This window comes from Cololabis saira, chromosome 21, assembly GCF_033807715.1.
Source record: "Cololabis saira isolate AMF1-May2022 chromosome 21, fColSai1.1, whole genome shotgun sequence".
Lineage (NCBI taxonomy): Eukaryota > Metazoa > Chordata > Actinopteri > Beloniformes > Belonidae > Cololabis > Cololabis saira.
In genome coordinates, this window is record NC_084607.1 from 27,169,687 (window position 1) to 27,193,813 (window position 24,127).

The following is a 24,127-nucleotide window of genomic DNA, read 5'->3' on the forward strand; positions in this document are numbered from 1 at the left end:
GTCATGTTTTCAGATGGACAAGTTTATTAAGTTTGAAATAAAAATCTTTCAAGCATATCTTTGCAGGAAAACAAAATACCATACAGACATTTTCAACCTTTGAAGTGTACAAAGTGCTGCACTGCTGACTCCAGAACTGAAATGATAAGAATGCAGCCGGGGGGGGAAGAGTGTGGCATGCATCACAGCAGGTGGCTCGTACGCCCTCCACAAGGTAGAGGTAGTGATATACTTTGGGGTTTTACATCAACATTACAAGTGTGGCACAGTGATTCCCCTCACTCCTGCACGGAAATCAAACTAAAGCATGAAGTAAAATGATGTTCCTTATCTAGCACAGATTCAGTTTATATCGGTACATCCAGGAAAATAAATAAAAGCACTGATTGAAGCTTGATGGGTACCTCATGATGAACTGCACCGGTGAAAATAAATATTCAGCTCTTTTTGGTTACCAATGAATAAATACAAAAATAGTCACCTTTATCTAGTATCTGATTAAATACATAATTAAAACCATAATGAACCCAAACCCCTCCATTAAGGACATTGTACAAACATTAAGTCGGGATCTAGATATTTGTTCTATATTTAATTTCTTTTCATTCTAAAAGCTTAAATTGACAATAAGGAGGCAGACTATATTCTGGATATTATTTTTTTGCAAGTAGCGACATGTTAAACGGCTCTTGGCAGTCTGGCAGCTATCTCAACTAGTCCAGCTAACACCCGATCCCAGCTAATAAGACTTAGTGGATTTGGTAGAACTACTTTAGATCGTATATTGACCATCAAACCTGGACTGGAAATAGCCGTTGTTACATAGCTGAGGATGTGTGAGTCGTTCCTGATGGATCGGACCGCCATCAGAGAGATTAGCCGCAGTAATCTATTAATATGGGTGAAGAAGTCACAGACGGAAGCGGTCTGCTCGTTGTGAGCAACCACATGGATCATGAGAGCGTTTGTTTGGCTTATACGACATGGACTTAAATCCACGCCTGGCTACTTAAACAACTCAGGCTAGCACCCTCGAGTTGATCAGGATTTAACATTGATTCAAAGTAGACGAACACCGGACCACTGGATTCTGACTATAACCTGAAGCTTAACACTGAGATCAAAACATTACACGGACAAACAAAACCCCTGCCAATGAGTAGCTTTCAACATCGTGGTGGTTGGATTTAGAAAAAAAAAAAAGAAACTGCTGAAGATCAGTAGCTAAAAATATGTTCTAAACTGAAGAATTGATCCCATTAACCAGGTTGGTTCTTAATCTGCAGCAGAACATCTTTATCAAACATGTGACGGGGGGCGTCCGCAGTGCGGGCAGCTCATTAACCGTGCTGGACCTGGACAAGAAGCTCAATCACAGAACAAAGACCGGCTCTGTGTCCCGTCGTCATGTGATTAAACTGTCTACTTACAGAAAAATGCTGCTCATTTGTTGGGATTTTAATGAATCAGCGACAAATCAGGCATTTCCTGTTTCCACGGTACATACTATTTAATTTGAAGATTCATCTTCCACTTTATATCAAATTCACCGTCGAATGGCGTGGTGACAAACATCAACGTGTAACGCTAACTTAACCGTTGCAGTTTATAAACAATGCAGATATAACATGCAACTGCAGACATTCAAGACTGTTTTCACATAATCCACATTTAACGTCACCGGTTCAACCACCGTGTTGGTGAAATATTCCTGGTTTATTGTCTGAGAAGTTTTAAGGCAAAATAAGCCAGAAATGTTGAGGTTTGTTTGTTTTGTTTTTTTGGAGGGGGGGCAATCAAATAGTTTTAAACTCAACAAAAACAGTCAGCACAATAACCACAATGACTCTGAACTGCCGGAGAGAAGAAACTCGAATATACGACTGATTTTGAATTTTCTTCCAATCTCATCTGGAGCAACAAATACAAAGTACGCTAAGTCCATCTTAATTCAGAGGAACGTGTCGCCGTAATCGCGATAAATTTCATCAATGCGACAGCTTTAAGGGGTTTCACCCACTGAAACAGCCCTCCACCTCCTGCTGAGATTTAAAATATTTGGATAACGGATACAGCTTTCATGCCCCAAAACTGAGAACCCTCGACCGCCTCACGTTTAATCACATGTTCGTTCACAGAGGCATCAAGAATCAAGACGGGGTGTTTCATGATAGACGATTCTTCCATGCAGGGGGTTTCATGGAGCCACGTGAACGGAGGTGGAGCTCCTGCTGGTCAGGGCTGCGGCTCGGCCACGGCAGTCCTCAGCAGCGTCTCCGGTTCTGACAGCGCGCAGTAGAGGGTGTAGCCCAGCTCGTCCACCTCCTGCTCAGTCAACTCGCAAAATAAGTTAACCTTGGGACTGAGGGAACACGGCAGCCTCCCGGCCTCCAGGTGTCCCACTAGCGCCCGGAGCAGCTGCAGGAAGCGGTCGGCCAGCGCCTCCGTGGTCCAGTCCCCTTCTTTCTCGCTCAGCAGCAGGATGGCGTTGGTGAGCTGGCTGGAGTTCAGCCGGCTGAGGGCGGGGTTGAGCTTGCACGCGGCCTTCGCCACCTTCAAGCAGATGCACCGGCAGCCTCCGTCCTCCTGGTCCAGCGCCCGGAGCCGCGCCGTCTCCGCCACGCGGAAGCTCTGCCGCCACAGGTTCTCGTGGCGCTCGGCGGCGAGCCGGTGCGGTTTGGCAATCAGCGAGGTCCCGTCCTCCATCACGAGCAAAGGCAAGAAGTCCACGTACAGCCGCCGGTCCGTCTCGTACTGCACCTCCAGGGTCAGCGTCTCCGAGGGAACCACGGGGCGGATGACGTAGTCCAGGACGCTCCCGATAGCCGGCCAGTTGATGGATCCCGCCACGAGCTTGTCGAACACTTCCAGCACGGACTTGGGGGACAGGTAACCTCCCACCATGCAGCGGTCCCAGTAGCTGCTGTTCCGCTGGAAATATTCCAGGTTTTCCCTGCGAACCAGCCAGAAACCCGGGACATTCATGATGGTGTCCTCCCCAGGAATGGATGACCAGAGGTTCTTCTCCAAAATAAGAGGAACCATCAGTTGGGCGTGGTCAGCAGTCACCACCTAGAAGACAGACATTTTTTTTTATTAATTTTTGAGATTCCTACTAAAAAAACATCTCTAATTTAAAATATGTATTAGAACAGATTAAAGTATCAAAATAAAAAAGGTAACATGAGATTAAAGTAGAAATTAAGTAAACATGATACCAGGATGGACTGAATACAGAAAAAAAAGCAGGAAAATGTACCTGTCTGAAAATATACTTCAATTCACTTCACTTCAATTCATGTAGTTAAAACTTAAACACTAGAAATTAATTCTGTAACATCTCCCAGATTACTGCACAAGGATTGGTTTTCCTGTTGGGTTACAGTCTGTTCTTATATGGTGCTTTTCCACTAGCACCTACTCAGCCTGACTCGCCTCGTCACGCCTCATCCCGGCTCTACCCGTTTTGTCCCCGTTTGTTTTTCCACAGCCAGGTGAGAAGTGGGCAGGTTTGGGTGAAGCTGCTGTGACGTACTCGATTGCGCAACCCCTTTGTTCGTGTCGGCGCTGATCAGAAATCAGCTGGAGCCGCGAGCGGCTGAGAGTAAAACAGAGCGCCTGGTGGATCTGGTCGTTCCTTATCGCCCGTCTACATCCCTTTTTAATTCTCTCCTCAGCCACCAGGTTTATGAACATCTGCACCTCAGAGACTCCCGTTTCCTGATTCAAATGTCTGACGGCCCCGCCCCCCGACCAATCGGTGGCTTGCAGGGTGATGACGTCAGATATAGTGCCGGCTCAGCCCGGTTAGAACCTCTGCAGAATGGTTACAGAAAAAGTATCTGCTTGGCACGGCTCCACCCACCTCGGCCCGTAGTGGAAAAGCGCAAGACGGGGGCGTGGCGGGTAGAAGCGCGCTGAGTAGATACTAGTGGAAAAGGGCCAATAGAGGATTGTTTAGACAGATTTGACCCTTTTGTCTAGGACTGGAACTAATATTTTGGTATTCGACTTATCTGTTGATTATCTTTTAAACTCAATGATTACTTCAGTCACGCCCTCCGTACGCCTTGCCGGGATCTGGCTGAATAATGACGGGTGTTTCTCACAGCTCGCACTCACGACTCACTACTACGGCTGACCAGGCGGTGTGTCATCAGCTCAGTGTTATTTATAGTTATTTATATAACCCAGAACATGACCCCTGAGCAATTATTAAAATAAACAATATATAGGGAAAAAAAACTCCAAATGCGAAAGAAGGTCCTTTAAGTCCAACAGCGGGCTGAAAGAAAAAACTCCTTTCAAGAGGAAGGAAACCTGTATCATGAGGGGGGGCTCCTGCCGAAGAAGAGCCGGGTAGAGGAAGAAAAGAAGAGAGGAAGGACAGAGGATGAAGAACAGAGAGAGGAGAGGCACAGATGTTTGTCTGCAGGCCGGAGTTTCATCAACAGGGTCATATAAGCTGCTGCAAAGCCTGCATGACATCCATCTGGCAGTGGGGCCTATTTATTCCCGATGACCGTGGTATTTGTGAGGTTTTAAAAGCGCATCAATGACAGCAGTGCCGTACTGCCTGACAACACAAACAGACAAAAAAAGTTGTCTTTTTTAGGGGGTTATTCCACTGTTAGCTCTGCAACACTGAGGGGATTCTTAAACCTTCAGGAAAGTCTCGGTGGAAGTGGTCTTGATTAAAGCTGAGCTTTCCCCCGTTTGTTTGATGCTGCAGGTGAATATTTCTTCACGGTTTAACAGTTTTAATGATATAAGTGTAATTTCTTCCTGGTACCGGGGTGCTCATTAAGAAATCCAGCTAAATAAGGGTTGAATATGAACGGTGTGTCTGTTTACCTGAAGGTCGTCATAGAGACTGCCACTGAGGTACATCTCTCTGAGCGGCATGTCAGGCAGTTTGGCGTGAAGAAACACCCTGAGCTCAGCGCAGATGTCCAGCGCCGCCCTCCTGGCCACAGCCTGCTCCTCGGCCGGGATGTTGACGTTGTTTTGGTAAAACTCCCACAGGTTCTCCTGCAGAGACAGACGCATCCGGGCACGCAGCATCTCGGACTGAGAGGCGCCGCTCACCCCCAAGGCAGAGCGACCCACGGCTCTCCGCAGACAGTCTGAGACGACACCGGGAGCAATTTAAATGTTAAAGACGCATTTGCTGAAAATGTAGCTGAAACTTAAGGCTAATGGTATTTTAGAGTTCAGGTAGTGAAGTTTAAAAGCAGGTAAAGTTACAAAAGTGGGGAGTGAGAAAGAAGAGGAGTGAGTGAGAACGTGGGGGAAAAAAAAAAAGTATCTAAAAAAAAAAAACAGGTTTCTAAAGCGTAACATTGTACTCCACGACTAGCCTATTTATCATACTGCCGGAGATCAGTTGGGAAAACTAAGCTGGAATAAAACCCACTGTACAAAAGGAGCAAGAATCCTCCAAATTGGCCGTCTGTCAACAGATGGGAAAAAAAAGGCATCTGGCTGAAAGTCTAACCAACAAATGGATCAATAACACCAATATGAGCAGGACTTGTTTAGCTCACCTGGTTCAAAAGCGTGTGAGGAAGTGGGCAGGGACTGGAGCGACCGGCTGACGCCGGACTTCATGTCGTGGTTCAGCACCCGGGGCGACGAGCCCATCCAGGCCGGCTCCTCCCAGCTCCTCTTCCCAGTCTGCTCCATCTTGGTGGGGCTGGTGGGAGCGCTGATGGCACGATCGTACATCTGCACAAGCAATCAGTCGTACATTCAAAAGTGGATTTTTGTTTTTACCCCTGTCATCACAAATGGGAATGGAAAAAAATAATGAAAAGATCTTTACTCTTTTGACAGCCAGAGTTGCGATGCCGAGCATGGCGGCCCCTCCCACTCCCAACACCAGCTTGGCGTTGGAAAGCATGAAGTCGATAGCCGTCCCAATCCCATTGTCATCTTTCTTCCCTTTACGGTCTCCATTCACCCCTGCCATCCTGCCACTGCCAAGAAATTGTACATTTTGATATTGAGATTCTGCAGCACTTTTTTTTTTTTGCAAAAGTAAAGCGTGTATTTGCTCCCGTGCGTTTTCCCACCTGGGTTTCAGCTCCAGACGACCTCTCTGACCCTCCTCCGGATGCCCCGCGGTCCTGTCCTCCTACATAAGCCCCCCCAGACGGCTGTTGAGGAAGAACTGGCCCCTCTTCAGCGCCTGCTCCTTGTCCTCGGGTCCCGTCAGGGCCTGGCAGCGCCGGAACTCGCGGGCCACGGCCCGGCGGTAGTAGTTGCGGTCGGTGTACTGAAGGTGGCGCCCTGCCCGGAGCAGCGCCCTGTACAGCTCCAGCACGGCACTGCGAGACCAGCTGCCCATCAGGGATCAGGCCGAGAGAGGGGGGCGACCCTGGCACCTGGGGGGGAGGAGAGCAGGGGGGGTTATTGTGGCTCATGCTGAGGTCAGCAGAGAGGAGCTGGTGTCCCGGGAGCTGAACCCTTTCAAGTTGGCATGTGACAGATGATCACATTCACATTTCGAGGGCCTGGATTCACAACAAATGTTGAACAACACGATCTCCCTCCAGTTATTTCAACATTTAACCCAGGGGTGATAATAATAATAATATAGTTTATTTATAGAGCACTCTTCATTCAGGGAATCTCAGAGTGCTAACAAGATTAAAACAAGTACATGAAAAGGTCAGTATCAAAATGTAAAAACTGAGACTGAGAAGCGGCAAACAAACACACCAGCGTCCTTTCCTCTCTACTCTCCTTAGAAGTTAAAAGCTTTCCTGAATAGGAAGGTTTTTAGGTCTGTTTTGAAAGTGTCCAGGTTCTGTGGAGCCCTGAACTGGGCGGGGAGATGGTTCCACAGGCCGGTGTTGATGAGCAGAAGGCTTGGTCCCCAATGGTGCAGTCTTGTTTTTGGGAACAGCTGCCTGTAGATCTGAGGGAGCGGGTGCAGGTTTGTGGAGGGATGAGGTCTTGCAGGCATGGGGGTGCGTGTCCATTGATGCATTTATGGGTGAGTAGTAGGATTTTGTAGTTGATCCAGGAGGAGACAGGGAGCCAGTGCAGTGTGTGAAGAATGGGGGTTATGTGTTCGTATTTACAGACTCTCATCAGGACCCTGGCAGCGCTGTTCTGAATATATTGCAACCTCTGGATGTTCTTGCTAGGGATCCCGAAAAAGAGTCCGTTGCAGCCAGTGGTAGGCAACCCTGGTCCTAGAGAGCCGCAGTCCTGCATGTTTTAGATGTTTCCCTGCTTCAAACGACTGTGTCATTAACAGACCTGTACAGACCTGGACGACAGGCAGATGATGACTGTTAATAAGAATCAGGTGCGGTGATGCATAGTCCATGGGCCAGACCAGATATCAGTACCACTCAAGGTGACAAACACTTTTGAAAAGATCCATGTCTGTAGATGATATTTTGGTATAATAACCTTCCTGAGTGGCAGCTGTATCATAGTTATCAGCTCATGAAATTACCCACCCCCTTCAGAAAATTACCTTTTAGAGGCTTGTTTATAAAACTAAGCTGGTTCCTTATCTCATTGTGGTTTCTTTATGTCCTGTATTTGCATGATAAAGACCAGTTTGTGACATTAGCCTAGTGGCTGTTATAGTTTCATAGGAGCCTAATGATGCTCTTCTAGTTTAAGGCTCACAATGACCTGCAACAATGATATCGTATGGGGTATATTATACATTTCCTGAATCCTTTTGGTCCTGTGAGTATTCCAGTTTTTGTATCTCTGTTGTTCCTAGATGACACAGGGCTAAAAAATGTGTGTTGTTTATAGTTTAAAGAGCTGCAGTGACCTCTATGTTGGTCAGAAAGATGCACATCTTAGCTTGAATGAAAGCTTAAAAGGTCCCCTTTAAAATGATACCAAAGACAATATTGTGACACATTGACAAATATCCTGTACATGAGTCTAAACCAGGATATGCAGCAGCATCTAAATGTAATTTTCTGAAGGGGGTGGGTAACTTCATGAGCTGATAACTATGATCCAGCTGCCACTCAGGAAGGGTTATCATACCAAAATATCATCTACAGACATGGATCTTTTCAAAAATCATAAGTAAGTTTTGTCACCTTTTTTTGATTGATTGAATTGTTTATTTCGAACACATAAGGAAAAAAAATATACAATTTTAAAACAAATTCAAAACATACAGAAAAAGAAGCAACAACAACAAAAACGTAATACAGGGGGAAAAAAAAAAGAGTGTCCGAAAAGGAGCAGGTAAGGGTTAGGTAAGTAAAACTAAGTAAAACTTATTTAACCCTGCCCCTTTGTTATAAATTAAACATAAATATTAATAATAAATAGCTGCTAATTTACCTATTAGGCTACCGATTTTCGCATTGGTCGTGCTTTTGCACCTAACCAGCTAACAAACACCATATTTCCTTATCATAACTCTTCCTCAATCAAATAACTTCCCAGAACTTCCTTTTTGTACCGTTTTTTAAATTGATTTATAGTTGTACATTGCTTCAACCCATCACCCATAGATCCACTCCAACAACTGAGATACACATGCTTTTCCTTTTAGAATGAACACATTGTTTTTTTAAATTAAATTTACCTCTTAAATTATAACCCCCCTCCCTGTCACAAAACACTTTCTGTAAATTGCCTGGAAGTGAATCAGTTCTCGCTTTGAATATGATTTGAAGAGTTTTTAGTTTGACAATGTCCCAGAATTTCAACACATGTGTCTTTAAAAACAGTGAGTTTTTGTGATCCTTATAGCCCACATTGTGAAGTATCCTGATTGCTTTTTTTTTTTGCAGTCTGAATAACGGTTGTAAATTGCTTATTTATGTGTTGCCCCAAACTTCCACACCTTGAGTGGTACTGACCAGTGAAATGTTGGGCTCTGGCCCCTGGACTATGCAGGGACACATGTAAACCATGCAGGACTGCTGCCCCTGATTTAACTCAAACCGGTTCCCCCTACAGAGCCACATGTGAGTCATCTCTTCCATCAGCCTCCACACAAACTCTACTACCGTCCCGGCGGAGCTTCGTCTGCTTCCAGCCCAGTTCAGAGACATTTCCCCGGCAGTAACTCTAACATTAGCAGGTTAACCACCGACAGGTGTATAACCCCCAGAGAGTGTTCGGTGTGACGGCTGGTTAGCTGGCCGGTACCGGCTCTGACCTCCGTCTCCCCGCCGCGGGGACGACGCTCCCCCGCCGCCACCCCCGGCCCTCCCCGGAGACTCACCGGCACAAACGTACACACACAAGACGGGAGAGCCACCTACGTGTCAGAAAGAGACCAGATGCTGGAGCGGAGCAGCAGGACGGAGCTGCGGCAGCGGGGTCAGGCTCGACCGAGACACCGGAAACTCTCCCGCCTCCCAGCTACTACTTCCGGGTCATCGCTCTTTATTTTATTTTTATTTTTTATTTTTTTCTTCTTTATTTAACACAATAAAACAACATAGAACAATAATTAAACATCTTCTCGTAAGGATGATATTATACTTAGTAGACATAATATGAGATGCTGTCAAATATACAGCTATATAGAAAAACAATTAACTATATATTGAAATAAAAGACAAACAGGGATTTTTATAAAGTTTTTTTGAACAGTAAGGCATTTTTGATATATCAGTTAATATTTTTTAATTTTTTATTTGACTTAATATTTTTTATAGAAACAAAAAAACTTTTGAAATCATTTAGAAAAAATTGGAAGAGGGCTTCATTTTTCTTCACTTACAACAGTGTATGTGATATTTAGCCAGTAAGAGAATGACGTTAACCAAAAAGGACACTGATTTATCAATTGTATCTATTTAAAAAAATTATATTCGCGATTTCTAATTTTGAATGTCATTCATTTTTAAAGATAGCCAATTTCTAATTTCACGCCAAAATATTTGTGAGACAGGACACAATAGCAACATGTGATCAAGAGATTCTTCAGATTCATTTCGAAAAAAGCACAGGGGTCAACTTCAAATTTATATCTTTGTCTCAAAAATTTAGCGGTTGGATACATTTTATTAATCAATTTAAAATAAGTTTCCTTGACTTTGGGGAGAATGGGCCATTTGATATAGTTTGAGTGGGCTTTTTCTAGTGTAGACACACTTAAAGACTGTGAAGTGTCATAATATAACCCTCTGTGATAGTCATTAAATGATCTCGACTTAAAGACAGCACTTATAAACTTGTTGTTACATTTCTATTCAATGGGTTATCTAATTCAATAACCCATAATCCTCAATAACTAACACAGGAAGTACTGTCTCAATATCTCCATACATTAGAGCACCTTTAATCAAATTAATAAGTGACAGGGGAATGGCTTTACAAACCTTTATAAATTCTGCATGACAATTTAAACCATAGGGGTTTTTATAAAGTGCAAACTATAAAAGTATCACAGTATTTAAAATCAGGCAAACAAAAGTGCCAACAAGAGGAGCAAGGACTGAGTCATGCATCAAAAAAGCAGAAAACAAGATATATCGTCACAAATCTTTTTAGCCATTTTGTTGGAGTCTATTTTTCTTAGGGATAAGAAGAATAAATTAAAATCATTTAAAAACCAATCAAAGGAGGGTTTGCTATTCTTCTACTTACTACAATGAATATGATATTTACCCATGAGAACAACTATATTTATTATGTCAGATACATTCGACTTCAAGTTATCTATATAGAAAAAAATATGAGAGCTATCAAAGACTGGTATGTCCTCTATTCTAAGTAGTTACCAGTTTCTTAATTCTAACCAGAGGTTTCTGGACACAGGACACAGGAAAAACAAATGTTCTAAAGTTTCATCTGTTACATTACAGAAAGCACATTGATCAACTTCGAATTTGAATCTTTTCGGAATTCTGCAACCGGGTATACAATATTTTAAAGTGAGTTTCCTTAATCTTTGGGGATGGTCCTCGCTCTTTAACGCAGTTGTAAACACTGTCGACAAGCTGCTTTTTAAGAAGAAAATTATCATCATATTAATAATTATATGTAAGTGGAGAAAAATTAAGCCCTCTTTCCAATGTTTTTTAAATGATTTCAAACGTTTTTTTGTCACTATAAAAAATTAAGTCAAGTAACTGCCCTATCAAAGTATCTTTTATATCTTTGTCTTTGTTTTATATCTCTTTCTGAAATGTCGATACTATTTGCCTTAAAATGCCTTACTGTTTTTTCTTATTAAGTTTATTTATGTTTACATTATTGTTTGTGTGTATGTCTCTTGTTCATGATACCTCCTAAATATGTTCTATTTTCTTATATTGTATTATATTTCCTCCACTAGCAGTTTGTATAAATGTGTGTGTGTTTTGTTTATTAATTGTGCTTAATAAAAATAATTAAAAACATTCTGCCCCAAAAAAAAAGGGAAAATTATCTCTAAGAAAATACTTGAGAATACATCGACATTGATAATTCAATTCATGTAATTATAGAGACATATTTACTTAAAATGAAATAAAGTGATGTACAACAACCACACTGAAGCAGCTGGCCCGCTGTGTAAAATGTAAATTACCATAGTGGTAATAATACTGGTCCCACTATCCGTGACGTCCCCTGCAGGTTTCCTGAAGAGTGGTTTTCCCCATAGACATATATACATATGTATGTCTATGGTTTTGCCAACCATCTAATTTTTCATTTACTTTTTTTTCATATTTTATTTATTCACTCGTTTATGTGTCATTCTCCCTACTTCTTTTAATTTCACTGGAATGTTTTTTTTTTTTTTGTTACATATATATTGGAGCACTTGTCTGATGTTCTTTGTATATAACTTCTTCTCAATAAAAAAAAAAAAAAAGTTTTGCCAACCATCTAACTTGGTTAGCTGGATGGATGCTCATATAGGGCTAAAATGTGTTGCAGTTCCACCACCGGCCGCTAGAGGCTGGCTGCCCGCTGCAAGTCAATCACTGACTCCCATGTTAAAATGTCCAACTTTAGAACAAAAATAAACATATTTAAAGTCTGGTTCAAAAAGCCATTTTGGTCTTAATCATTTGATTTCACATCCATGACAACTCTGAGGTCGTGTGCTCGTGTGCTAACAGGAACTGGTAAAAGAGACCATATCACCCCAATATTAGCCTCTTTACACTGGCAATCTACCAGATAATTTGGTTAATAGACAAAAGGTTAGTGACATGGCTGAGTACAAAAATAACATAAAATCAACACAGTTGCTCAGAAGAGGAGTAAAACCTTGCCAGTCTGAAAAAATGGATCTCCAAATTATGAAAACATTTCAGGTTATTTATCCTCAGCATAAACTTGTGAAAATGTACAATATCGCATCATCCAAATTGCTTAATATCATCAGTGGTTTGTGAATACGAGGAAGTCTCTTTGTGGAGCGGACAAGGATGAAATTATTATTGGGTGCCTGGGATCCTTGCCCCTCAGCAGTTCTTCATTAAAAAAGAGAGAGGTCATGTAATTGATATCTATGCACGGGATACAGCTTATAACAAAAATATCCTGTCCAAGGACAGAGTTGTAAGAGAAAAAGAGGAGAGGGACTATCCAGCTTGTTTTCACTGCTCAGTTAAAAAAGGCCAGCCTCTCTGGTATGGGGTTGCCTTTGTATCTGTGGAGTGAGTAGCTTTCACATCTGGAAAGAAAACATCAAAAAGGTTATGGATATCAATGTTATAATTGCAGGCTATAGGCCAATAAAAGCTCCCATGGAAACCATATGTTGCCCTTTAAGGAATACCTTGCATCTTTCAGCAGGACAATGCTATCGCATCGCATCAAATCATGAATGCATGGCTTCATCGTAGAAGAGGCTTGTTGGTGCTGAACTGGCCTGCCTGCTTTCCAAACGTTTCACCAGCTGAAAACATTCAGTCATGAAAACTACAACAAAGAAGACCCAGGACTGTTGAATGAATCACATATAAGACAACACGACATTCCTCTCCCAAAATTTCACCTGGACATTTGTCATGGTTTATATGTTCTTCTGCAAAGAAAATACTGGTTTACAACATTTTCAAATCATTGCATTTTTGTTTTTTATATTTTACACTTCATTCAATCTTTTAAATAATCTATTTACTTCAAATTCTTTTTTGTAATACCAAATTTTTTCCCAAATTTCTTTATTTTTGTTTCCCATTGGTTACATTAAAAGAACAGCGCGCCCTAGTAAATATTTGAAAATGTTTTCCTCTGAAATTTGGGATTTTCCAACTGAAAACTATTTTCATCTTACCTCCCCAAAACCCCCACCCCCCCTAAAACATTCACTGACTGTCATTTTTAACTTGTTGGTAATATCTCCAGAAAAAATTAAAGCACCCCAAATCAACTGTAAAGTAAAATATAGTATTGATATGAATAATCTTTGTCTGAACAGTATATATCGTTTACAGAGCAAAAAACTCTAAGAACCATAGGATTGTGTGATGGTCGTGAGGTTGAACCCAAGAATAGCAGAGACCGAGGCCGGTGGAACAGTTCAATTTATTGGCCAAAGCTGAACGTGGAAGTCCACAACCTGAACGGTCCAAAAATCAGTCCTTCTCAGGCGCAGAAACCTTCAGGCAGGGAATCCGAGCAACCAGGAACCAGACAAGCGACGATCAGGTGGAGTGGTCAGGAACAGGCAGGGTCGAAAGAAACCAACAAGATAATCCAGAGAAAACTGCTAGAAGGCTTTGCATGGAGCTAAGACAAGCAGGCAAAGACTGAGTGGAAGGAGTGGGTGTATATCTGGTGAAGCTGCTGCACTGATGAGGTGGGAGTGGCAGGCAGGTGAGGAAAGAATCATGACAGGATTGTGTGTTTTCAAAGAGTCAATTATGTTGGAAACTAAATGAAACACTTCCTAACAACATCTTATCACATACATGAATACATAATGTTCAATAAATAAAAATCACAAACAATGGGAAACCCACCCCCCACCTCCCTGAGTGTACACAAAAGGTACATTATTGCAATAATAGTCACTATTCTTGCACTCCGCATTTATAACTGCCATCAATGTAAATTTGTTTATTAAAAAATGAAAACGGTCACCATTCTTTTGCATCAAAGATTTTTATTAAAGCAAATTGAATGAATTCCAATCCAATGACTATGAATATGTTCACTGGTATTTAACTGCTGTATTGTTTCATCTCTCTTTGGAATATGAACACTTGTAAGTAAACCATCCAGATCGGTGTTTAGAATTCATATAGTGTATTTATTCAACAAATTATTTTCACTTCATTAAAATAGCATTGATACATTAATCATATGATGTCAACAACAATCACTTATATGAAAAAAAAAAAAATGAAAAAAGGAATAAGACAAGTGTATCTAGGAGTAATAGAGGGAATTTGCTTTTATAGTCGATGATATGTTTGGTTACAAAATCTGATACCTTGTAAATAATTATTTCAACATGGAAAAATCAATCAATAAAAAAAAAAAACGAATAACATATCAGGTTCTACTCTCATAATTAAGGCATTGTCACTCAAAAATGACATTGATGCTGCAATTTTACAGCTAAAAATGAAACGGACCCCTGTTATAACATGTATAGATTTACTTTTCAAACAGATGTCCTTAGTCTACGAACAGGAAAAAAAAATGAAAAGCTTTCAATCTGCAGTTAAAGCTAAAGGCTACAGCAAGTTTTTTCTTGACTCTAAAACTAAGTTTTAAATCAAGCGTCACTGATGCACTCACAAGTTCAGAACCCATATTGTATACTCTTCTTTGGCCAGATTGCTACAAATATATCACATCTAATGGCCTGAAACATGATGATGGATTTGATCAGGGCATGTACTTAATTCCTTTCATCCTAGGTATGATATGCAAATCTCTGACATCATCATGCTGAAGAAGCCAACACAGGTAGCGCTCTGTCCCCATGCCCCATCCACTGGTCAGGAGTGGCTTCACCTGCCGCATGTTAATGTACCACTTGTAGGACTCTTCTGGCACCTCGTGGTGCCTCAGTGCCTCTTGTACCATCTCAGGGGTGGAATGGCGCTCACCAAGCCCCACTGTCTCACCCAGCCCGAGCAAAAGGTCCCCAGCTTTGGCCTTGGACCGCTGACTGCCCTCCACATATGCCTGGTAGAAGGGAACACCCATGTGGTCCATCTCAGTCAGCCAAACAGCACCACCATACTTCTCTATCAAAACCCTCTCTCCTTTCCGAGTTAACTTTCTGCCAAAATGGGGCTGACCATCTTGAACCCACTCTAGGCAGTCAGCAGAAGGCATCATGGGAATGGCCTGATCAAGGGGGATTCTTGGCAGGGGAGTTTTTCCTTCCAGTTTGCTCAGCAAGGCTGTGATGTGCTCAACGGTCCCGGCAGTGTTCAGGATGATATCTGAGTGTTTCTTCAACATGGACTTGGTGAGATGAGCCAAGTATCCCTCTGCAGTGGCGATTGCATCATCCATGTCACCAAGCAGTTCACACTCCACATGGTAGAACTGGTTCAAATGTGTGGCATCTGGGTCTTCCCCTCTAAAGCTGGGGGCTATGTAGTAGGTCCCTGGAAGGTTCTCTTGGAAGCGTAGGAAGTATTCAAGTACAAACTGCATTGAGTCGGCCAGGTAAACTTGCTGCCCCAGCAGGTCAACAGACACTGGTTCTGAGTCAGATCCTAGGCCCATTGGTGAGGAAATGGTGTCAGTGGTGAGTGGAGTCAGAGCGTAGGAGAACTGGCGGAAACTGTGAAAATATTCCACTGTGGTGTGGAATAGATTGTTTTGAATCTGGAACAAGTTGCGATACCACTGGTTTTTGATAGCAAGTGTGGAGTGAGACTGAGGGTCCTCCCATGAACGAGGAGCACTGCACTGGGTAATCTTTGTGTGGATACTTTTGAGGGTTTCCGATTCAGCAGGTGGGCCATCTAGCGATGACACAAATCCAGGGTAGCTGTGGAAGTTTTCCGACTGGAGTTCAACAGCTTTAGTGCCGTCTGGTGAAGGTAGCAATGGGATCAGCTTGGCATGAGCATGGTCAACTTCAAATCCCTCAAAGATCAGTGCAACACTTGGAGTTTTCATTCCCTTTTCCAAAAGCCCGGCAACTTTATGAGTGGCTAAGATCAGTGCTGTGTAGTCAGCTTCATCCAGTCTGAAGATATCACTGGACAGTGGTTTTCGTGGTACCACAACAGTCATTCCAGGCCTGTTTGGATACGGTGTCAGGAAGGCAACATGCTCACTGTCTTCCCAGACTCTCCACTGTTGCTGCTCTCCACGTACAATACGGCTGAACAGGTTGCCATTTGAAGGGTCACCAAAGTAGTCAAAGCAAAAGGGTGCGTTTGGTGTTGGCAGTGCACTTCTGATCTTGGCTTGAACATCAACCAGCTCTTCATCAGCCCAGCGAGGGCCATTCTTCGAAGTACAGTACCCAGTATTGTGACCATGGAATTCCTCCTCACTAGCAAGACAGCACTCCCACTTTGGCTCTAAGCCATGGAGTGGGAGTAGTCTGATTTGGGCTGGCTTATCAGGGGTTGGATTGAAAACCATGGCACACCGCTGCACTCCAAGTCTCTCACATAGCAAGTTTGATACAGCTTTTGCTCCTTGTAGCATGGCAATGAAATCAGGTGTGGGCAAGTGGAAAAGGCTGCTTGCACCATTAAGAGTTTTTCTTGTCAAAATGGTTGACCCAGGGATCCAGGGCTTGGGATTCAGGTAGGCAACCAGGTCATCTTTTTCCCAGATCACATTAGAGAAGCTCCTCATAGGCCTCAGAACATCTACTCGGGAAATCCCTCCAGTCATTGAAGCCACAAACATTACAGCAGCATTTGTTTCAATGACAGCCTCCCCTTTGTTGTCTACAGCAATGATTCCTGCACAAGTGCCGTTCAGGTTTTCAGCCATCACTTCCCTACAAGCTTGCTTAAGACTGTAGCCTTTGCTGTGGTATAGACTGGCTATTTTCTGTGCCACACTGTTCCTCAGAAAAACATCTCCATCTCCAGAGCAGGTAATAGCTATCTTATCATCAGCATATATTCCTGCCCCAACAACAGCTGTATCCCCAACTCGCCCCTTAAGTTTTCCCACTAACCCACCTGTGGAGGATGCAGCAGCCAATCCATTCCAGCGATCCAAGGCAACAGCTCCAACTGTCTGAGGGTGGTTACTTTTTGAGGTATTCCCACTATTGAGTTTTGCATGTAACTCTTTTTGACGTATGTCAGTGTAGAAATACTCTGGCCCTACAGCCTTGCCTTTCTCTTCCAACCCTTGAAAAAACTCCTCTGCCCCCTCACCCACAATCAGTGCATGTGAACTATTTTCCATTACACATCTAGCTGCTTTAATTGGGTTTTTTACACTCTTCAGACAAGCAACAGCTCCTGACTTCATTGCACTGCCATCTGCAATAGTTGCTTCCATTTCAACTTTGCCATCTTTGTTAAGCACTGCGCCTTTACCTGCATTGAACAAGAAGCAGTCTTCCAACGCTTCCACTGACCTCTGAACTGCATCCAGACTACTGCCACCACCTTGAAGCACTTGGGACCCGAGGGATAAGGCTGTTTGTAGAGCAAACTCAATTATATCTGTCACCTTGCTGTTCAGCATCATATCTTCTCCTGCACCACCATGAATCACCAAGGTGTAGTCTGGAAGCATGCCAGAGTTTTTGCTCTTGTTTGAACTCTCTGTGCAGTGAAGGTTCTGCTCTGTCTGACCTTTTTGGAATAGGTTCTCAAGGGCTCCCATTTGGCTTGCAATGGCATATCTAACTGCCAAAAGCATCACTAACTTCAAATTCGTCTTAAGGTTTTCTCGAAGCTTCTCCAGAGCTAAAGCAAAGCTCCCTTTGCCATTAAGCATGATGCGCACCTTGTCCCTCTTCCCAAGGTAGGTTACGGCTAGCTGATCTTGGGAATAAACATTCCCTACTCCACACTCCACACCTTCCATCAGATCCACACCTGTGAGGTACACTGATGGACATGCAAAAGGGTCCAGGAACTTCTTCAGTGGATTGTCAGATGGCAAAGATCGACGTAGGGCAGCGAGGTGGGGACCAACACCGTGGCCAAGTTTAGTGCTTCTGATGATGTTCTTATGCTCCATAAATGCAACATGAAACAGCTGTAGTAGGTCAGCAGTGTACTGGATTGTGTTATCTGGATGAAGGTGGGATACCAAGGCACTTACTAACTTGCGAGACTGCGTGGTGATAGAATATGTAGGATCACAACGACCATGTTTGTAGTGCCGCATATGAGTTGGTGTGACCAGAATGTGATCGAAAGCAGATTCCCCCAGCGTCTGCCTCAGAGAAAGCTGCAAGGAGAAATTAACCCAAGCATCATATAGACCTCTCTGACCTCTAAGAGTAGAAAACACATCAGGATAGGATGGCAGATCAAAAGTGAGAACTGGATTGTCTACTGTTAGGTCAGGACTCTGCTGGGCTGTACTGACTCCTTGCAAGGGGAAGTTCAAGGCAGTTGAACAAACAGAATTGACATTGTTTACTGTGACAGACTTGGGCATGTTTTCATTGTCATTTTGGACAAGGTTTAGCTCAACAGTCTCAGAGAGATGGTACATGCATTCAGACACAAGAGCAGCCACCATCCCATCTACAGCACTGTGCTCGAACATCATCCCAGCTGTGGCGTCTTTGAACACCACAAGGTTCATTACCTGCAAAAAAGAAGAAGAGCAAAAAACAAAAATTGTTTAGGTTTCTCAAAATTATTTGCTGAAAAACAACAAGTAAAATCTGACCACCTCAAACCTTGATAAACAAGATACATTCAAACATTCGTATGAATTTACACTCTTTCATGATAAAATATCTTTTTTCACACAATTATGCAGATACTGACACTTCCTGATCCTATCTTTTCCTTTAGATGTGTCCGTCCAAACGCAGGTCTTGATAAAATAATTCAGGGTCTTACTGCTTTTATAATCTAATGAAATCGTGTGTGAGGAGTGTAATGTGTTTTACTCATAATTAATGTCCTAATGATTTATTTATAACATAATGGTTGACAATGTTTGCTTAACGTCAAGTCCTCTGAATCATGTGGGGTTTTTCCTTCTTGATTTTACTGCAGAATTAGCTGCAATTACTAAAATACTAAATTGAATATCTAAGGATATCAGTTCAGACGTACCTTGTCATAGTATCTCAGACATGGACTATCTCCTCCTCCTCCCAGCCTAACAGCATTGAGGACATCTGCCAGTTCAGGAGGTGCATTGCAATCTTCCAGACAGAGAGCAAGCACAGCACTCTCCATCAGCTGCAGTGATTCAACTGCTTCTCCTCCTTGCTTGAGGATCTCTTCCCTGATGGCAGCCCAGGATTTGCGCTCCAGAGCTGAAAATCTGCAAATGACAGTGGGATCATTCTGTTTCCCTGGACTGGGCTGATTAATCACTTGAGCCAGCTGGTTGTAGATGTCCATAAATGGCCGCGCAGAAACCGGTCCGCCAGTGCTGGGGCGCTGCAGGACGTCAATAGGAAACACACCCCCAGCACAGGTGATGATAGCATGGAGGCTATCCGGGTAAACCTGCAAATGAAACATTGAGATCTTAGAAAAGGCTCAAGATGCTTGTACGCATTTGATTGCATTGTAAGTAATGAGGAAACGAATTAAACATTCACCCTTGTGATTACATTAAAACCTTGGACACAAATCCAAACCCCATTGCATTTCTTTCCAGCCGTCTTTTTCCAGTAATCTCACCTTAATTTCGTCTTGATTCCTTCCTGGAATACGGCTGGCAGTGAATGCTTCAGACTGCTGGGTGTGCTCTATGGGAGCATTGCCTTCCAATAAAAGGGGCTCGCAGTGCAGCTTTGCTGCGGCCCAGAGCAGAGCTGCTGCTCTTCCCAGCTGGGTGCATGTCTTCGCTTTAGAAGGAGGAAGAACAGTCGGGAGGGCTGTCGAGGTGGGCAGGGGGTCAAAACAAGACAGCAAACCTCTCTTGAACTGCTGCGTCACCCAATTCTCTTGTCCTGCAGCGATAGCTGTAAATTTCCGATGAGCCCCCTCAAGGACCTCCCTCTGCTGTTCCAGCGTACTTTTGAACTCTTTGTAAAGATCTGGGCTGAGAGTGAGCTGCAGAATACGGCTCACCTCCTGCAAGGTGACATCCAGCTCTGGAACAGGGTAGTTCAGAAGTGTCATCCTGTAAAAACTAATGGGGCTGAAAATAAAAGAGGTGAAGAAAAGAGAAATAGAATCAGAGGAATAATAATTGCTGGCGCAAGGTGCTCTCAGTGACAACAATGGTTACGTTACAGCTGTAGGGAGAAATGTGGAGCATTAGTTCAGGGAACTGTATCCTGGAAAGAAACTATTTTAAACTCACCACAAAACATGAAAAAGTGCCAATAGTAATGCACATTTTATATGAATATAACCCACCGGCAGCACAAAAAGCCAGTAAATAGTCACGTTACATAAGTAGTTGTTCGAATGATGGATATATTTATAAACTAAAGTCAAGTAATCAATGACAGACATTACAATGTGGGATGCCCACATATATGTATGCCAGGTCTCAGGAGGTCAAAGTTGTTTGTGCTTTCAGTGCCACAACAAGCACGAATTCAACTGACAAACATTTAAACTACCTTCAAACTGAATGGACAGCATCAGCAGTTCACATCAATGTTAACCCTGTAGAATCAGCCAATGAAACCATGTGTCTTACAAACAAAATTGATTTTTACATCCACCCATAGAATAACATTTACTCCTTCTAATAGAGCATGTTTATTGAATCCCATGGTTACGAAGGGGTTTAAATGAACTGATTGGACTGGATGGCCTTAAATTATAATTACTGACATGTGCTAACACTTTATGGAGAACTTTGAATTATATAGTCTAAAAAGACACAATGTTGTGATTCAACAAAAAAGTCAAGAGTTAGAAAATTAATATACCGGTAATAACTAGACTAAAATTAACATAACCAAAGGTGTGTGTGAGTGGGTGGGTGGTTGTGCATGCGTGTGTGTTCTGCATTGTCTGATAATCGTGGTTAATAACTGGTGGTGCCCTGTAAATATAGGTCTGTAGTGAAGAAGACTGACTGGGTCTAAATAGGGTAAATATAATCACATGAGATACATGCGTGCTTTTGATAAAATAATTATTGACACACTTGTTAAATCTTAGCAATATCACATTTAAGCAAAGACCTTTAGTGGTTTATGAGAAACCTTTTGAGGATACAATAACCGAGATCACGGAGCATTCTGGGATTAAATCAATCCTTTGTCTATTATTAGATGGTAATGAGCGTAAAGTTTTATCAGGGACCAAAATGATGTTAATGGAGCCAGTTTTCAGTTAGAACAACATACTGTACAGTACATTTGCAGCAATGCTTTAAATTGCTTTTTTAAGTCTCAGAAGTGTCCTCCACTTAAATGTTAGTATTGATGGGGTCCCTACAGATGAGCTAAGGCCCCTTTAACTGTTTGAGTGTACAGGAAGTGTATAAAAAGGATTGCTTGTACTTGGCAGACATTGCCTGAGGAGAAAAAAACTGTCATTAATATCTGATAAATTCACAGTAAAGGCATATCCAGACCAGTATGTATAAATATCCTTTTTTTATACCTTCTCTGTACACTCACAAGGTTAAAAGTATCTTGGTCTGTCTGTAAGAATCCTCTACACACACTGGAGTGTTTTCAGAGGCTTATGACAGCATTTTAAACTGACATCAGCTGGGTGTCCTCAGCCCTGACATTAAACGTGAACTATTCTAAATCAAATTGCTTCAATTCATGTCGTTTTGTTGCCAACTAAAATCTACACTCATTGCCGTGGTACATTTAACTCAAGCATGCCCCTTTAAACCACATTTACTAACCATAGTCAGGGTTTAACAGCTCACATGACTCATGTTGATTAAGATGTTTTAACAGCAGGTTAAAGTCTAAACTCAATTAGCCGTCAACAGTAATTGGCCCAGTAACGCCAGAATGAGCAGAAGATCCTCATCTAGCATCATTTTTAGACTGAAAAACCAGTTTTTCAGGGAGGCTTAACCGCCGGATGACATACCATGACCTTTATGATAGTCATTCCTGTTTTCCCCTGAGGACATTGGTTTGTTGTTTGGTTTGTAAAAACAATATTAGAAAAACTGACATCATTGACAACATTTCCACCAACTTCAGCGTTTACACATGTAACCCACCAAACCTTTCAATCTAAGTTTCTGTGGATGTCGACTACTGAAGACCAAAACATTAAAATAATTAAATAAAATCAAATGTTCTCTTGAAATGGTGCTGTCTGCGCACCCTCACAGGCAGTTAGGTTAGATTCAGTGTAGCATTGGCCTGCTGTTTTAATCCAGAAAAAATGCTGTTTTTACTGACAAGCTACAATTTAAACATCAGATATAGAAGTACAAATATGCACACACTAATTAAGGACAAGGAAATACATCACATACAGTATGACATATGGTTCCTTCACATGATGTCCGACCTTTCTCACATTAGCGTAGTTAGTAATTGCATTAACTGATTGATGGTTAAGGGGAAACTGAGTGCAACACAGGTCTCTTTGTGCTTAACAGTGGTGGACACGAATGGAATGCATCCAGATTTTGCGTCTGTGTGGGACAATGTCCTCTGGACTAAACAGCCCCATAAGCAGGCCCATCATCTCACACGTGAAAGTAGTTACTCCCTTTTCTTAGCTAAAATTTGGCTCGTTTTTTTTGTTTCTGGTTGTCAAGGAAGCATGACATGGAAATTAGATTTCTCCTGATTTGCTCCATCAGTTCAAATCATCCACACAATGCTGGCTGTCTGTGTTCTGTCCAAATCCTGTGGTCTCTCTGAAGAATTCATGCTCTCCATGGATACCGGTCTTGTGATTTCAATAGCAAGTATTACCACGACCATACATCACAAAAAAACAAATGTCATTGTAGCACTACATGGAACCAGAATCAGGTAAAGGTTCTGTGAGACTAAAATTACCACCTTTCTTTTGCAAAATAAATGGAAAACAATAATCATAATGTTTATTTTTACATGGAAACTTCAAAATATCTTCAAGTGATTGTCATGAAGATCTCTATGTACCGGTGTTTTTAACATTTGTGTCTGAGTTCCTGTTTATTCAACATTGCAAATTATTAAACTTGATGATTATCCCCAGAATGTTAATGTTAATACTCTCAACTCTTACATCGAGAAACGTTCAAATACTTTAAATGATTTGGCTCAGTGACAAATGTTTTGTCTTTGACACTGTGCTGCTAAAAAAATGTTAAAATGACATTTCAGAGACGTGTCAGTTGTCTTCTTATATCAGTGTAGTTACATAAGTACCCAATCTCCTATAAAAGGTCACTACTATAACAGCAATAGTAACTTTTAGTAAAAATATCATTCAATTAATTTAAGTGATTTATAAAACATACATAAAAGTACAAAAAAGTACAGTGAGTGAGCCTTATTATATAAATACATACAATACAATATTTTTTCCTAACATAACGCACAAACGCGCAAAGAAAAGTAGAGAAAACAAGAATAATCTCCTCTTACCTCGCTATGGAAGTTTCTTCAAGATCTGGCCAGCTGGTCGGTGGACGAACACTCAGTGGGAGGAAAAGTCGTGCAGACTGCAAAAACAAGAGGTTTTTGCTTAATGAAGAAGCAGTGACTCCAATTTTTGTAGCCCAGTTTCGTGTCGCTCCTTTCTCTCCTCCTCTCATGGTCTGCCCCTGTACAAGACTCCTGATTTACTCTGGCCCTGCCCTGCTCTTCACTCTTTTCCTTTTGAACGTTGATTCATTTGGCATTTTTCGTTGCACTATCTATTACAGAGCCATCAGGTGAGGTGTTTCAGGTGAATCCACCACACCTTGCATTGAATATTGTACCTTATTTGCATGATAACACAGCAAAGGTTTGGAAGGTTGGTACTCAGAAGAGCCTCTTATGACTTATCATTTCTCAGAAAATTATAAATATCTTTAATCAGACTTTACTTTGCAACAGCATGGTAACAAACATGGCAGAAAAACCAGAATCGACATAAAAAGAACAACAAATACGGTACTAACCATACAATATGCAGACAAAAACATGACGTAACAC

General features: G+C 42.1%; 2 protein-coding genes across 3 annotated transcripts; both read right to left on the reverse strand.

The window, feature by feature from the left end:
• Positions 1-4: 4 nt before the first annotated feature.
• mief1 (mitochondrial elongation factor 1) lies at positions 5-6,213 on the reverse strand. 2 transcript variants are annotated; one of them, XM_061712486.1, is made up of 6 exons: positions 6,075-6,213; positions 5,825-5,978; positions 5,547-5,727; positions 5,417-5,452; positions 4,855-5,126; positions 5-3,072 (listed from the first exon to the last, which is right to left on the reverse strand). In XM_061712486.1, exons 2-6 carry the CDS (start codon positions 5,969-5,971, stop codon positions 2,236-2,238), a joined length of 1,473 nt encoding a protein of 490 aa, XP_061568470.1. In that variant the 5' UTR covers positions 5,972-5,978; positions 6,075-6,213; the 3' UTR covers positions 5-2,235. The 2 variants fall into 2 exon arrangements, with proteins under 2 accessions (XP_061568470.1, XP_061568471.1); XM_061712487.1 differs by lacking the exon at positions 5,417-5,452.
• Positions 6,214-14,087: 7,874 nt separating this feature from the next.
• On the reverse strand, positions 14,088-23,617 carry si:ch211-256m1.8 (uncharacterized). Its single transcript, XM_061712427.1, has 4 exons — positions 23,573-23,617; positions 19,728-20,190; positions 19,149-19,550; positions 14,088-18,669 (listed from the first exon to the last, which is right to left on the reverse strand). Exons 2-4 carry the CDS (start codon positions 20,169-20,171, stop codon positions 14,791-14,793), a joined length of 4,725 nt encoding a protein of 1,574 aa, XP_061568411.1. The 5' UTR covers positions 20,172-20,190; positions 23,573-23,617; the 3' UTR covers positions 14,088-14,790.
• Positions 23,618-24,127: the final 510 nt, after the last annotated feature.